The 16,478-nt window shown below is 51.6% G+C and overlaps 1 protein-coding gene across 2 annotated transcripts in view; it reads right to left on the bottom strand.

Moving 5' to 3' along the window:
• Window positions 1–9,087: 9,087 nt before the first annotated feature.
• Window positions 9,088–16,478, bottom strand: part of RFTN1 (raftlin, lipid raft linker 1) — a 198,097-nt gene continuing 190,706 nt past the window's right edge. For both annotated transcript variants that reach the window (XM_041734082.1, XM_041734081.1), the window contains exon 10: window positions 9,088–10,464. In XM_041734082.1, coding sequence (XP_041590016.1) covers window positions 10,069–10,464 — 396 coding nt within the window. In that variant the 3' untranslated portion in view covers window positions 9,088–10,068. The remainder of the gene's footprint in view (window positions 10,465–16,478) is intronic.

Genomic DNA, 16,478 nt, shown 5'->3' with positions numbered 1-16,478 from the left:
CTTGTCCTATTGAGAAAGGATTTGAAGAGGCCAGATGGCTTAGGCTTAGTCCACTGACCTTTAACCTACTTGCAGGTAGGGCCCTGTCTTGTTCAGCACTATGCTTAGCCCACAGCAGTTGCTTAATATTTCTTACATGGGTGAAAGGACCTGCCCAGAGCTGATGAGCTACGTTAAAGAAATTCTTAAAGATCCTTCCTGTCTCATGATTCTGTGAAAAGACGTTTCTTCTTGTGACAGGAGACCCTACAGTCTATGCATGAGATAGGTTTGAGCCTTCCTCAAATGTGAAGTGTTGGTATGAGCACCAGTGCTCACCAGAAAATGGATCAAATACTTGGTCCTTCCCAAGTAGTCCACCATTCCTCACCAACAGGCTGTCTGCAGGTGGCTGTGGAGCTCTGAGGTAAAGATGTTCCCTGGAACCCTGGTTCTGGTTAGTAGACTCTACTTAAAAAATCTTGTTATAAAAATGATGAAAGAATCAATGCTTGATTCTTTCGTTTTATTTATCAATATGAATTGGTGCCTTAGCAACCTCCAAAGATGGTCACCGGTGAGATGTTTTTAAGTTTCGTTATGAACTCATGGCTTTTTGTACATTTGATTGTATCTATTGTGGCCAATTTTCTGATGCTCAGCTTGTTCATGATGGCCCCTGCTGTGTTGGTTGTGGGGGCTGATGGGGGTTGGGACTCTCGGGTACAAACAGTGATCTAATGAGCAGGAAGGAGGAAAAGAAGGTAAGTGTGGAATCAGGAAGCTACATGAAGAAAGTGCCTCAGGGAGGACAGACTGGCTAGCCGTGTCATGTTGCTGGTAGGACAGGAGAGAGGAGTTCCCATGAGTGGCCATTGATTTAGCAGCTGGAAGGTCACTGGTGATCTCCATAAGATGGATGTTATAAAGGAAAGCATATGAAGAAAGAAAACCTATTGGAGTGGGTTTAGGAACAACTGGGAGAAAAGAAATTATAATGGTTGGTATAGATAATAGTTTCAAAGAGTTTTACTATAGAAGGAAGGAAAAACATAGGAGAGGCAAGTAGAGTCAAGAGAACTACCTACCCCCCCCCACTTTTTTTTTTTACCCATTTTAAAAAATTTGTTTTAAAACTTTTTGTTTTTAAATAATTTTAGGTTTATAGAAGAGTTGCAAAGGGTTTTCATATATCTTTTACTCGGTGTTTCTGAATAGCAACATGCATTTATCAAAATTAGGAAGTCAACCGTATAGTTAAGTTGGTGCAGTACTGTTAACAACCACAGTATTTTTAAGATGAGAGAAGTAACAGCCTGAAAAACTATGAAAGAATCATTCAGTGGGATACCAGTTGGGGAGGTGATGACTTTTTCTGGAGGACGATAAATTGGTTAAGTATGATTTATTGAGCATCTAGTATGTGCAGTCACTGTGCTAGTAATTGAAGATAGGAAAATATGTTATCTTGAGGAAGTTAAGTAGTTTGGAAAACTCTCTTTTGCAATTAAAAGTGGATGCTTTGGAGGGAAAAAGTGGGTTTTTTTTTGCAATCATTGCTGGTGGAAAGAGAAGCTGTAGAAGGTGGCCGGCTGGGCAAGTCCCTGGACAGTGACATCCTATGGGTGGAGGCGTGGGAGAGGCAGTGGGAAGGGTTGTGCCCCACGCTGGAGACGGTGCTTAGGAGAGTTATACAGGATGCATAGCCGCTGCTGTACATATGTTCACGTGCGCTTGTGTGAGCAGCAGTGTGTTTGCGCGTGTGGGGATTGTCCAGTGCTGTGTGCCTCGGCCTGAGATTTTTTTTTTCTTTCTTGATGGAAAACAGCAATTTCCTTCATTCCTGGGTACTGCAGATGATCGTATGCTGATAATTTGACCCGAGCACTGTTGTTTCATTTTATTTTAAATGAAACTCCAAGAAGTATTCTATTCTCATCTTAGAGAAATACTGAGATGCCTTGTCTTTAATATTATTCTTCCCTAATATGTGCCTCCACAGCAAGCGTGGTGATGACATATGAAGATACCTCCTAACCCACCATCAAATCAAGGCATGCATTTAGAGGTGTTTGTGTTCAGGAATTCAGACTTCCTCATTGTCGAGCAACCATCTTGGTCCAGTCTGTTCTGGGTTCTTAAAAACCCTACAGGAGCCCATAAGCCTGACGTTGTCTCTTCCGTCTCCTCCCTGGGTCCCAGTTTGTTGTGCTTCAGCATACCAAGATTTTGTCTATTCCTCTCTTCTTTTTTAATTACCTGATAAATATGATTGTAAAAAATCAAATAATATGAAAGTATGAATACCAAAATGCCAAAGTTTTCTTCTCTCCCATCCCACTCCCTGGCCCAGAATTAACCTCTATATAAAAAGCTTGCTAGGTATTAGACATTTTACAGTGTATTTACCTCGTATACAATATACAGATATGTGTGATTGTGAATTTCAGTCTTCTCACACACTCCACACTGTGGGTGTATGCCATAATGTATGTAATTGTGTGTATATGATGAACATCTAGATTGTTCCCAGTCCGGGCCTATTACAAACAGTATTGAAGTGAACAAACTTGTTTGTGTGATGTTTAACATGTATTCCTTTTTTTTTTTTTTTTTTTTTTAAGATTTTATTTATTAATGAGAGACACAGAGAGAGAGGCAGAGACATAGGCAGAAGGAGAAGCAGGCTCCATGCAGGAAGCCCGATGTAGGACTCGAGCCCCGGACCCAGGATCACACCCTGAGTCGAAGGCAGATGCTCAACCGCTGAGCCACCCAGGCATCCTTAGCATGTATTCCTGTGGAATTATTAGAAGTGTCATTTTTGGATCAAAAGTTGGCTGGTATTACCCAATTACCCTGTAAAACGCCTAATTGACTTATATTCTAATAGAGTATGAAAGTACCCATTTCTCTGACAACACTAGATTGTCAAAGTCTTTAAAGTATATTTTCCTAGTCAGTGGAATCAAAGATGCTTTTTGGAAAAAAATGCTAGGAAGTAGCTAAAGTATTTTAGCCATTTTGATATCTTACTGATTTGCAAGTCTTTATAAAATAGAACAAATACTAATCTTTTGTCTGTATATGTATTGCAAATGTTTTTTCCTAGCCTATTAATTATCCCTGAATTCTGTTTGTTATAACTTAACACGAGAGTTTTAAATTCATATATAGTCAAACATATCAGTCTTTTCCCTGGGCTTTTTTTTTTTTTTTTTAAATTTATTTATGATAGAGAGAGAGAGAGAGAGGCAGAGACACAGGCAGAGGGAGAAGCAGGCTCCATGCAGGGAGCCCGACGTGGGACTCGATCCCGGGTCTCCAGGATCACACCCTGGGCCGAAGGTAGGCGCTAAACCACTGAGCCACCCAGGCGTCCCAGGCATTCAAATCCTTAAAATTAATCCACGAGAGAGGTGCTAGAAAAGTTTTTAAACAATGGTAGTATCACTGGATTGCTTATTCCAAGGAATAACTTTTTTTTTTTAAAGATTTTATTTATTGGGGATCCCTGGGTGGCTCAGCGGTTTAGTGCCTGCCTTTGGCCCAGGGCGCAATCCTGGAGTCCCGGGATCGAGTCCCACATTGGGCTCCCAGCATGGAGCCTGCTTCTCCCTCCTCCTGAGTCTCTGCCTCTCTCTCTGTGTCTCTATCTTTATCATAAATAAATAAATAAATCTTAAAAAAAAAAGATTTTATTTATTCAATTGACAGAGAGAGAGAACGAGCACGAGCAGGGGGAGAGGCAGAGGGAGAAGCAGACTCCCCGCTGAGCCGGGATTCCCCTGCAGGACTTGATCCCGATGACCTCATGACCTGAGCCAAAGGCAGGTCAGAGCCACCCAGGTGCCTCCAAGGAAATAGCTTCTTCTAATAAGGACATTATTCCTCCGTTTCTGGTTCGCTGATAGCGTCAATACTCCCTCACTCTCCGGTCAGTTGCAAAGTCCAGTCACTCTATGCTCCTGACTCCCAGAGCTGCCCCTTCTGCTCCACGGAGGTGCACACTCCCACCTGGCCTAACGCCCGGGCCTAACTTACACCTCTGCGCCCTCCCCGGGCCCCCTGCACACCTTTCTCCTTTGGCAGCCACAGAGCTCTTCTAACAATGCACATTTAATGTCACTTCCCTGCCTAAAACCGATCAGCGTCACCACTGCCCGGACCGAACCCCCCGTGTCTGATCTCCGCTGCCACTCCCCACCCTGCACGCACAGCCCTGCGCACCTGCTTTATCAGAGCCCCTTCAGGTACTTGAACCCCGGCTGTTTGCTTCAGAGCCTGCCCCCAGAGCGGCCTCGCTGCCTCACTGCTGAATTTACGCAGCGCTTACCCCGCGCCACGGTCCCTGAGCGCTTTGCATCCATTTAGTTCTCACGTTCATCTCCATTTTACAGATGAGGCAACCGAGGCCCAGGGGGGTTAAGTCACGCACCCAGGGCCACACACCCGGGCCGGTGACAGGGTCGGGGTTCCAGCTGAGGGCAGCTCAGCCCATGCGCCACCCCCCCCACCCCCCCCCCCCCACCCCCCCACCCCCCCCCACCCCCCGTCTCCACGCAGCCCCTGGGGAGGGGGAGCAGGGACTGGGTGGTCACAGCCCCTGGGGCGGGGGAGCAGGGACTGGGCGTGTGGCGCCTCTTGCCGTGTCCGCAGCGCCCGGCCCAGCGGCCTGGGAGTTAACCCGATCCCCGGCCGGCGTCCGCATGGCTTCCTCCTCCGGCAGCAGGCACCCAGGGCTCCCAGCCAGAGGCTCGCCGGGCCTCACCCTCGCGTCCACCGTCCACGTCTTTCCCGGCGCTGTACTCCAGGGACCAGGGACAGGAAACCCCGAGTGTCCCAGGAGGCGGCCTCGCCCGTCTGGGTGGCCAAGCAGGCCGGGTGCTGCTCACGCGGGGGCCTCTGGCACCTCGGCAGCCCGATGGAGACAGGACCCCCTGGACATCTGGGGAGTCCACGCAAGCCACCCCCAGGCTGCAGGCCGCACCCCAGGCCTCCTCCTCCCCCTCTTGTCAACCCTTTGTCCATCTTTATTGCCGCCCGCTGCCCTTGGCCTGCTCCGGGTGGGAGCCCGAGCCCAGATGGCGCTGGTCCCCGGGGTCCCCCAGGGCCAGCAGGCCCCCCCTGCACAACTGAAATATGTTGCCTGAGTGAGGAGCTCGGGGTGAAGCCGAACCTCCTAATGAGCACTGCTACATCTGAGAGCGATTCCTGCAAGATGTCTTGCGGTTTAAAACGGGCCATGATGACTACGTTTAGAGACTGATAAAATGTGCTTCACAAGAACTGAATTAGAACGTCTCGTCCCGACGCTTTCTTGAAGCTGGTCCCATCAAGCGGAACTCCGGCGGGGTGTGACCAGCTGGGAGATTTGAAGACACTCACGCAAGGACTGGACTCATGTTGACTGTATCGTTACTTATAAACAGGGGGGCGCCTGGCAGGGCGCAGTTAAGTGTTGGGACTCTTGGGGGCCCCTCAGTGGCTCAGTCAGTTCAGCATCTGCCTTCGGCTCGGGTCATGATCTCAGGGCCCTCGGATCGAGCCCCACATTGGGCTCCCTGCTCACAGAGAACTTGCTTCTCCCTCTCCTCCCTGCTTGTGCTCTCACTTCCTTTCTCTCTCTCTCTCTCTCTTTCAAATAAATAAAATCTTTTAAAAAAAAGAATTCTCGGAAAAAAAAAAGTATCGGGACTCTTGCTTTTGACTCAGGTTGGGATCTTGGGGTCATGAGATCAAGCCCTGTTTGGGGCTCTGAGCGTGGACTCTGCTGGAGCTTCTCCCTTTCCTTCTGCCTCTGCCCTTCCCCACTCTCTCAAAATAAATAAAATCTTAAAAAAAAAAATCTCCGCTAACAAATACATTAAGACTTTATAAACATTATTAAAGTATTTCTGTTGGGATGGCTCCTCTGTGCTTCCATAGCAGATAAACCTCACATTCTCAGTGCTTCAGCAGAGCTCATTAGATGTACCCCTCGCCACGGGCCTCGGTGACCCCTGCCAGGGGTGGTGGGGAGGAGAGGGCGGGGGGTGCTTTGTAACGATCAGGCCCAGGGTGGCCCGCATCACATCTGCTCACGTCCAGTAGCTGGAGCCCAGTCACAGGCCCCCAGGGGCTAGCGGGGCTGGGAGAGAGGAGCCAGTGGGCGCTGGCGGAATGAACCCTGACAGCCTGTCTCTGCCCCGTTTGTCTCCTGCCAGCCCACGTGAGGATTAGCCCCACACCACACCAAGCACTTTGCATACAGAAAGCTAATGAGGCAGGTGTCAGCGCCGGCCCACACATGGGGACACGGGCACGTGGAGGGTAGCATGTAACCAGCTGGCTCCACAACCCGGCTGGGCTTTCGTCCCGCACGGAGCCAGGCATCAAACAGGCTCACTGCTGCATTAGCGCGGGGTCCCCAGGCCCTCCCTGTGTGTCACTTCTTCAGCCTCGTGCCCATGTGCACTTGAGAGCACTACCCCTACATCTCATTCAGCAGGAGAAGGTTTCCTCCGCACCCACGCCCTTTCCCCGAGCCTCTCTGGAGGTGGAGAGGAGGTCTGGAAAATATCTTACTGGCCAAAGAGAATTCAGCCACAGCTTCGAAAGAACTTTTGTTCCTGGGGGAGGTTTTTTTCCCCCTCTAAAAACCTCTTGGGTCAACAGGGTGGCTCAGTGGTTGAGCCTTTGTCTTCGGCTCAGGGTGTGATCGCAGGGTCCTGGGATCGAGTCCCGCATCAGGCTCCCCCCTCCCCCGCAGGAGCCTGCTTCTCCCTCTGCCTGTGACTGCCTCTCTCTGTGTGTCTCATGAATAAGATCTTTAAAAATATTTTAAAAAAAAAAAAAAAAAAAAAACTTCTTTCCATAGGCAAAGGGAACAATGGGGCCGAAAAACTACCAGAACCCTCCATGGCAGTCGCTCAGTCCCTCCCACGAGGCTGGCCTTGGCCTCCCCTTTCTGGCAGTACCCCTGACTCCCTGGAATGCTCCCATTGGGCTGTATGGTGGTGGGGGCAGGGCCACTGAAGTCAGTTAGGTCCCCAGACTGCGGGCAGCCCGGGTGGCTCAGCGGTTGAGCACCATCTTCAGCCCAGGGCCTGATCCTGGAGACCCAGGATCGAGTCCCACGTCAGGCTCCCTGCATGGAGCCTGCTTCTCCCTCTGCCTGTGTCTCTGCCTCCTTCTCTCTGTGTGTCTCTCATGAATAAATAAATAAAATCTTCAAAAAAAAAAAAAATCCCCAGACTGGAATCACGCCCTGAGCTGAAGGCACTCAACCACTGAGCCACCCAGACGTCCCACTTAGGTCTCCACTTAAGTCATCTATCACCCCCAGAATTCCCCCTTTCTTTCCAGACCTGCTGTGACAGGTACAGCCCCAAAGACTGACTGCCACATGCACAAGCTTGGTGGAGCCCAAACATGAGCCTCTCCAGCATTTCCTGGTCCACAGGGCTCTCCGTGCCAACAGGCCTTTTCCCTGATCGGCAGTCACAGGAGAGCACACTCTCCTTCAGGGATCCCGCCACCCGAAATGCACATGGAGGATGTTGGGATTGTCAGGGCCTTAGTTATTTGCCATTAGTAAAAAGCATCTCATTTCATAAGAAACAAGCTGTGACTCAACTCACAGCAATCCTGTGGCTGGTGGCTCTCACCCTTGGCTGCACCCTAAAATCCTCAGGGGGCTTACGAACCTGGTGCCCAGGCCACTCCCTAGAGCAACCACTCTAGTCTTGGGGTGGGACCCAGGTAGTGGGAATATTTTCAGCTCCCCCAGGGATTCTAGGGCCAGCCAATCTGAGTACCGCCTCGGGCAGACCGATGTTTTGCCAGGTATCAGCGGGGGTGCGGGGAAGTGGGAAAAGCAACACCCTCAGAATTACTTGTTAGCCTGGTGCTAGGGCCAAATTCCCTGAGGAATTCAAATTAGCTACAGTCACCTTTAATTTTTTTCCCCCGTAACACATGCAGCCAACATAAATGTCAATTATTAATTGAAAAATATGCCCACTGCCGAGTGATGGCAGCCATCCACCTGAAGGGTGCAGCCTGGACCAAATGCTTTCCAGAGTTGTGAGAGATGGGCCTTGTTTTTGTCCCAAGCTCTGCTAATGAGCGTATTTTTAAAAATCCATTCCTCTAAGAGACTAAGAGACAATGTTTTAAATCAGTGTGGGTAGCTCAGTGGTTGAGCATATGCCTTCGGCTCAGGGCGTGATCCCGGGGTCCTGGGATTGAGTCCTGCGTCACGCTCCCAATAGGAAGCCTGCTTCTCCCTCTGCCTGTGCCTCTGCCTCTCTCTCTGTGTCTCATGAATAAATAAATATGATCTTTTATAAAATAAATCAATGCTGTATAGATATTCTTGAGCATAATTGTGGGGAATGTCATTTTTAAGTATCTTCTCTTTGAATGGAGTCTTTAACCTTTTTAGGGAAGCTCTGGGTCTGGGTGGGGGGCAAGTGTACTCAAAAATCAAGAGGCAAACAACTGGACAACATGGCTTACAAGGCTTTTTCAGTACTGCCCTATAAAAATATCGCACAAATGTGTTTATTTTAGCAAACTTGCAAATGAGGACGAGACTGGCTTCATGAAATAATTTACTTAAAAGTCTGGCAATGGGGCGCCTGGGTGCTCAGTCAGTTAAGCAGCTGACTCATGATTTCTGCTCAGGTCATGGTCTCTTGGCTCTGGCTCTGAGCTCAGTCTGCCTGGAATCTTCTCTCTCCCTCTCCACTCCTCCCCCACTCACATATGTGTGCACTCTCTCTCCTTCTCAAAAATAAATATTAAAAAAAAAAAAGTGGAAACATGGAAAGAAACCGATGGAGGGCTTTTTGTTTGCTTCTAAAAGGTGTGTGTCTTGACCACCCCAGGCACTAGGAGGTGGCTGTGCCCTGCCTTACCTGGTGACACCTAAATCCCACTTTCCATCTTCTTTCTGCAAATGACAGGAAAGTACAGTGGGCTTCACTGGCTCTGCTATTTTCCACAGGAACTTCATTTTCCTCTCCAACAGGAGTCAGAAACAGAGTGAGTGGGGACTGAATCCTCTGGACATCAGTCTAGGATTTTTTCACTGTGACACAATACTCAATACTCACAATACACTAAACTCATAGATGATTTATTGCTTTAAGTAACTAAACAAGAAAGAGAAGAGACAGGCTGTTGTTTGGGTCAAGACAGTAGGCATTCTCTCTCCATGGTTTGCCAGTTGCATCTACTTAAAGCCTTAACAATACTTTCTGGACAATATAAACACGTGATAGCATACATGGAAACAACTTGGCCAATGATACACTGATGAAAATAGCACGTAACAAGGGCTCCTGACTGGTCGGGTTGCCCTGAAATGACAGAAGGAACGGGTGTTCATACGATGTGCTGAGTACAAAACCCTTAAAAAATTTTTTGGCATTAATACTAATACAGAATACTTTCTTGGACATTCTGCAAGAGCAGGTGCACACACAGCATTTCCTCTTCACTTCCAGATTACCAGTATCTATGGGAATACTTTGAAAAAGCCGGGAGGTGGGGCACCTCCCCTCCCCGCTGTCATTTTCTCATTTTCTTTGCCAAAGCAGCAGGGTCTGCGGGGTTGAGATGGAGAAGGGCACCTGATGGCCTCCAGGGGCTGTAATGTCACCAAGTAGCTGCAGAGAACAGCAGGGGATGGACAGGGCCTCAGTGGGTAGGCATGGGGTGGGGATGAACAACAAACAGCCTTGGTTTGGGGCCAGGGATGCCCAAGGATGGACTTGACTCGAATGCTCCCTGGAGACCGTGGGGGTGGACACAGGCACTGGATGTTCTAGTCCCTCCCATGGGACTGGGCAACGGACGGAGAAATAACTTGACCTCTTGCATTCTAACACTGGGGCAGTACAACACATTTCTAATGGATGTGCAGAGACCAACACTGTCAGGGACCCGGCCCTCGGGAGGACCCAGGGTGAGCTCACGAGAAGAGGTCAAGCCAAGCCAAAGGGTAACACGTGACACTGGGGCGAACCGGCCCCCCACCCGGACACCAGCATGGAGCCTCGGGTCGGCCAGCTCATCAGGCTTTCGACACCAACACTGGACTCAGTTGTCTTCCATGGTGGCGGGCTCCGCAGCCCCCTCCTCGGCACCTCCCTCCCCGGCCTCCTCCCTGGGATGGGGGTGCCCAGCGCAGCCCCCCGCGGGGGCCCTGCAGGGTCCAGCTGGACCATTCTGCACAGCCCCACCCTCCACACACAGCTGCTCGGGACACTGCTTTCCTTCGATGACATCCTGGATGGGGACCTTCAACTCCTCGGAGGCCTCGTCCTCCTGATGTGGGCCTGGCACACAGTTTCCCACGTCTCCAGCTTTGGAAAACTGGTCTTCTAAATTCTTCTCGTTTTCTTCTGCTTGTCGCTTGTCTCTGGCGCTGAGTTTACCTTTGGATTTCCTCATCTGCCTGCTGTGCATGTCTTCTCGGGAGAATCGCCACTGGAACTAGAGATCAGAGAGGGTGGGGATAAATGAATGCAGTCTCCAGGAACCTAGAGCTTCACCGATCGCTCGCATTTGCACCCATGTCACTTCTCAGAGCCAGACACACAATCCCCAGTATTCCTGGAGCACAGCATTACCGGCACCAAACTTGAGTCATGGCCTAAATACATCACACCCACTGCAAGAGTCTGCCCAAGGTCTTCCATGTGGTGTATTTTAGATCTGGATTTCAGGGGTCTCTGGGATCGGGGGGCTTGTCTTTCAACTGGCTTTGGGAAAGGAGGTCCTGAAATCCCATCATTTGGAGAGGCAGGATGGGAGAAGAGAAGAAACATGGGGCCTGTCCCTCTTAAGAGCCACGGCGCTGGCTACTTTCTTCCATTCTAAGCTGTGGGTTACCAAGCACTGGGCCTGCATTCTCTTAACCAGGTCCCCGGAGTTCAAAGGGCACAGAACCAGAGGCCAGTGCTGTGTCGCATGATCCACCCTCTTGTCCCAGCTCAGGCCAACTTAAAAGGCCATCCCAGCTCCAGGACTCCCCGGGGCTTTGGCTAATAAAGCCACTGCTGTGACTGCATCACAGCCCAGCTTCTCCCCCTGCCCACTCCTGTGCTCTCCTTTCCCCACAGGGCACTCCTCCCTAAAAATTCCCTCCACCCAAATTTTCAGAGGCTGCTTCCTGGGGAGCTGCCCCGCAACTAAGCATTTCCCCCATGTGGCAGGGAAGTCAGCAGAGGCTCAGAGTGGACAAGGTCGCATGGTAACGGAGCTGGGCAAGAACGGATCATGCTGACGCTATGAGGGGTGACGGGCGTTGAGGAGTCCCCAAGGTTGCGAGGTGCCCACCCACCAGAGGTTGTCGCTGGGGCGGCAGCAGTGTGCGGAGGTCAGAGGCAGCCACGGGCCTCGAGGGGCGTGCCTGGCAGTCTCCGCACCAGCGGGCAGCGGGCACCGGGGCAGGAAGCTCAGACCACCCAGAGGGAAGGCAGCTGTCTGTCCTTGGGCAAGTAATTGATCTCTCCAAGTCTCAAATTCCTCGTCTCTCAGTGAGGCGTCGGCCCCGGCTGTGCAGCTCCTCTGGGCCCTTCTACCCCTGCCCATCTACCCCCTGCTCGCACTGTCTCACGCACGCCCGGCTCTTCTCCCAGGGACTGCTCTTGCCAACTAAGTAGAACTTCCATGCGTCCCCTGGAAGCCCAGCAACATCCAGTTTCCTGTAGAAGATCACATTTTGTTGGTTTGCTGTAACCCACCAGAAGAAGACCCCAGCCACTTTCCCCGGGAACCAGCTGGGCTGCTGGGCACAGGATTTGGGGCTGTCCGCACCGAGCTGGTGGGAACGATCCCAGCCAACGCTTTCTGTCCTCCCTAGTCACCCCGGGGAAATCTGTCAAGCAGGGTGACTTCTAGGACTACACTGTCTTCTGTGTCCTCAGACAGGCCATGGTGACGGTCACCCACTCCCCCTGCTGCCTGGGGGGGGCCCCCATCCCAGCACAGCTGTCATGGGGCCTGCAGCTAAGCATTGAGGAGGTCCTGACTCAACTCTCTCCTTTGCCTCCTTCTCTCTCTGGCAGGGGCATTCCCCCCTGAAACAGTGAAGGAGCAGGGGACAAAACTCAGGGTATCACCTGGAAGCGAAATGTTCCAAAATGTGAAGGCAAATGGCCTACAGGGTGGAACAAGCACACACCACTGTGCCTAGGGAGGAACGGGCGCACACCACGGTGCCTACCACAACTCCCACACTGTGGCAAGGCCTCCCGTTTCCCTGAATCCCCAAAGCTGTGCTCTCACTAGTCACTGTTAGGATGATTTTATAGATGAGCCCATAGAAGTTCAGCAAGGTTGAGTAACTTGCCCAGTCACATAGCTAGAAAAGAACATGCTGGAATTCAGACATGCTGAACATGCTGGCTCCACACAACCCTTCCAGCCTCTCATTCTTGGTAGATGAAAGGCTTTAGGCTCTTGCTGTGGGTAGGAAGGGGGGTGGGTGGGGCAAGGGAAGACAGGAAACAAAGGGAGAGGCCAGGCACCTGTGGAAGGGCTCAGCCCAACACGTAGGCGCCTCACCTTTCAAACTGTATGATGTTCCAATGCACCTGCTGGGTCAGGCGCTTGACTCATTAGGCCAAGTCGTCAGCTAATGGAAATCCAGATTTAACTGCCATTAAAGATAAGATACTTTGGTTCGGCTTATTTAAAAAAAGATCTATGCTGAAGCCTCCCTGACAGGCCTATTTTTGAAAAAACCAATAATGGCTGTCCACAGGTGAGCCAAGAAAGGGCCCCACGCTATTTAATAATAAGACACTGGCCCTCAGACTTGAGCGGACCCGACAATCATGTGGAGGGCTCCAAAAACAGATCACTCACCCCGTCCCAGAGCTTCTGATCAGTGCAACCTGGGGAGGCCGGGGAGACTTTGCATCTTTAACAAACTCCCAGGTAAGGTCCATACTGCTAGTCCACGGGCCACAGTCTGAGAAGCACTGAGCTAAGAGAAACACACCCTCTGCCCTCCCACAGCCCTCAGCTCTGCCTCCCATGGAGGGGCCTCCTGGTCTCCCTCTCATCTTCACATCGGGCCCCCTTCACCACCTGGGCTTCCCCTCCTTCAAGCAGAAGACAGTCAGGGGTTTTAACAAATAGCAACTGTTCCAGATCCCAAAGCTCAAAAGGGCAACGTCTCAGAAAGCAAGATGAGGAGAAGCAGGGCGGGACACAGCCACCCCTGTTGGCAGTGTCAGGTTTTTGGGTTGAGGCCCTGAGGGGAGGTCTGTAACAGCTGCCCAGCCATCCTGGTTAGGATGGATTCCTAACCTCGGGAGGTACCAGGACAGCCTGTGAACAAACAAGCAGGCCGCAGCACGTGCCGGGGCCCAAGCCGTGTGTATGGCACGTGGGTGTGTCGCTGCAGCCCACACCAGAAGATTCCAACTAGCCGTCCCTGTCAGAAAGAACCGTGGAAAAGAAAAAAAAAAAATCCTTCACCTGACAGCAGTGCATGTCCACAGTTCCATGTCGGCAAGGGCTAATGGATTTCAATCCCACGTTTTAAAAGCTGTCTGTTATCTGCCTCCACTTCAAGGAGTGTAGCCGGAAGGAAGACTTTGGTGTAGTGGAAATCACCTATTACCTTGGTAGGAGTTTAATTATTTGCTCTGAAAGTCACACTCACGTGCACACAAAGAGGTTTCTTTCAAATGCTGAAAAGTCTTGATTGGAGAATTTTCTCTACTTTGCTGATTAAAAGAGGCCTCAATATGCTGTGTCCTTGGTGTGCCAGCCTTGAGGTCCCTTTTCTGAGATTTCAATGCAGATGTAATACAAATTTCCTGCGCTCACAAGTTTCATACTCATACATACAAAGGAAGAGAGTGTCTGAGGCAGAGGGAATAGCCAGGGTAAAGGCCCTGTGGCGACGAGGGACACAGAAGGTCATGAAGGCCACAGGAGCTGGAATTCAGAAAACGAGGACAATGGCAGAAGAACTAAGAAGGGCCAGACCACACACGGCCCTGTGGATCCCACTGCAGACTTCCATCTTTATATTAAGAATCACATAAAGCTTTAGAACCATTTTAAGCAGTAGGGCGATAGGATTCAATGTGCTGTTTTCAAAGATTCCTCTGGCTCCTCGTGGAGAACGTATTTGAAGGGGAGACCTGCTACTAGCGGATTAGAGTTGTTGAAGTGCATGGTGGTGGCAAGAAGTGGAGGGATTTAAAGTTTCTAGGACCTAAAATAGACATGTCTTGAGGATACAGTGACCATGGCAGTGAGGAGACAGGGAGTCAAGGATGAGCCCTGGATGAGTCACTGCCTCTGCGTGGTGGTGATGCCCTTGTTCTAGGTGGGGGTGGAGGGAGTGGGGGTGGCCAGGTCACAAGTTGCTCAGAGATGCTGAGTAGTGACGGGGCACATGCTGCTGGGGTCTTAGGGCAGAAGCAAGTACTGAAAATGCAGGTATAGGAGTCATCAACTCAGGTGGTCAGATTTCTCCTTCTGGGGAGGAATGAGATTTTCTAAGGAAGAGACCAGAGAGTGAGAGACAAATAGGGCTGGGTCTGAACAACCTGATGGAAAACCAGGGCAGCAGTGTGGGGTCAGAGCCAAGAGAAAAAGGTGCTTCAAGAGGCAGAGGCCAGCCAACAGTATCAGTGCCGTGGGGGCTCAGGCACAGTGAGGACTTGATGGAGTCACTGCCATGGCCATGAGGGTACCCACACCTCGTGCGAGCAGAATGCCAACCTGAGTCAGTGGCAGAGCACTGGCCAGGACCATGAGAAGGAGACAAGCCATCTGGCTGTCAAGTCCCCTCTCTGGGACTCCACCAGTGAGGTGACCTCTCCAGGTCACACACAAAACATGTGCTCCACACGAGCCAATCCTTTGAATGAGCAAGAGATAAGTAAGTACTTCACAACAGGAAGCAGCCACCCTAAAATTTTAGTACAGCTGATCGGGGCTGGAAGGGTCTACTGATCAGAAAATGAATGACTCCATCCTCTGGATTTTCCCCAAGGAGGTCGGTCCACCCTCTTATAGCAGCTTTAAAGCTCGGAATCTAAAAATCTCCGGCTCATCGCCTTCGGTGAGCCACAAACCCTGTGTCTCTCCTTTGGGAACGGCCCACAACCCAACCAGGAAGAGCCTGGCAGGAGAAGACAGCACTGCCTCCCTCCCTCAAGGGCAGAGCCGGCCTGTTCTGGCGTCGATGGCAGACCTGCCTGCGCTGTTGCTGGATGTCACCATGAATGCACGTGGTCCCTGGGAGCTTTGGGCAAAGCCGCAGCTTACAGTGGGCCGGGGGAGATCCATCTTCCAGCCGGAGGCTGACTGCTCCTGGTGGTTAATGGTGGCTTCAGCCGTGGCCTTCTGGCCCTCTGCTGCTGTCACCTGTCACATTAGCATCTTGGAGCTGAGACAGAGACTTTCCTCTGCATCCTACACCATCTGGCTTCAGGTCGCCATCTCCTTGGCGCTCCTCCCAGGAGCCTCCCCCCAGCCCCTGGGTTTGCCGGCTGGTGAGGGGCTGCTACAATCTGTTCACTTGCTTGGTTGCTCCTGTCCAGGCTGTGTCCAAAGAACACGAGGAGCCAGGATGGGCGCATGGGATGGTGCCAAGCGTGAGATGTGGAGCAGGTCCATCAGGCTCTGCCAGCGAGCGCTGCCGTGGCCATCAAAGGGGGCTCAAGCTGGCTTCAGGTGGCACCTGACTTGGGCTTTGGCAAGTTCCCCTGACTCCCTCACCCTTTCCCAAGCCAATGGTGAACCACTCACCGGCTGCAGAGCGTGGGAGTGCAAAGCATCAGATTCGTCTGACATAAGAGAAGGACTTGGGTTTGACTTCTGGAAATGCGGGACAATTTCTGAGAAATTCCCAGCCACTGTCTCCCAACACGACTGTGTTCTCCAGGCCTGGTCACGTGCCTTCCAGTGTGGGGAGGAAGGCCCCCGGCAGCCTCTGGCAGCCAGGCCTAAGGACTCACCGCCACGGACTGCGGGCTGGCCTCGGTCCATACCAGCCACTGCCACCGAGAGGCCCTCGGATCGGGGCATGCCAACGAGGAGCCCTGGCAGCGTCTCCCTGCCAACATCACCAAACTTCTGATGTCCCGAGGGATCCAATGGGCTGCAGCTGGAGCTTGTCATGAGATTAAGATACAGAGAAGCTGGGCACAAACCCAAGCCAGCGCACCCCCTGGTCAGACGGCGGCTGACCTCATGCCCCTATTTTCAGGTTAGTGGGAGTATCTGGCCTATATGAGCATCCGCCAGAACTGCTCTACTCCACAGTCTGGCCTGACTGCGGGAGACTGGCAGACGAGGAGATCCCCCAGCGCCCCCCAGCGCCCCCATCTGGCTGGTTTCGGCAGCCTCGGGTGTGATTCTGCTTGCTGAGGGGCTCAGGTGTTCCTCTGAGAGCCGCGGAAGTCAGAGCTGGCTGCCCACTCTGCGGCCATAGAAAATCCAGCTGCAGGCGGAGTCCTGCCCAGGAAAATCAA

The sequence above is a fragment of the Vulpes lagopus genome, chromosome 19 (genome assembly GCF_018345385.1).
Source record: "Vulpes lagopus strain Blue_001 chromosome 19, ASM1834538v1, whole genome shotgun sequence".
In the NCBI taxonomy this organism is placed as follows: Eukaryota; Metazoa; Chordata; class Mammalia; order Carnivora; family Canidae; genus Vulpes; species Vulpes lagopus.
This window is presented reverse-complemented; position numbering and strand designations above follow the sequence as displayed.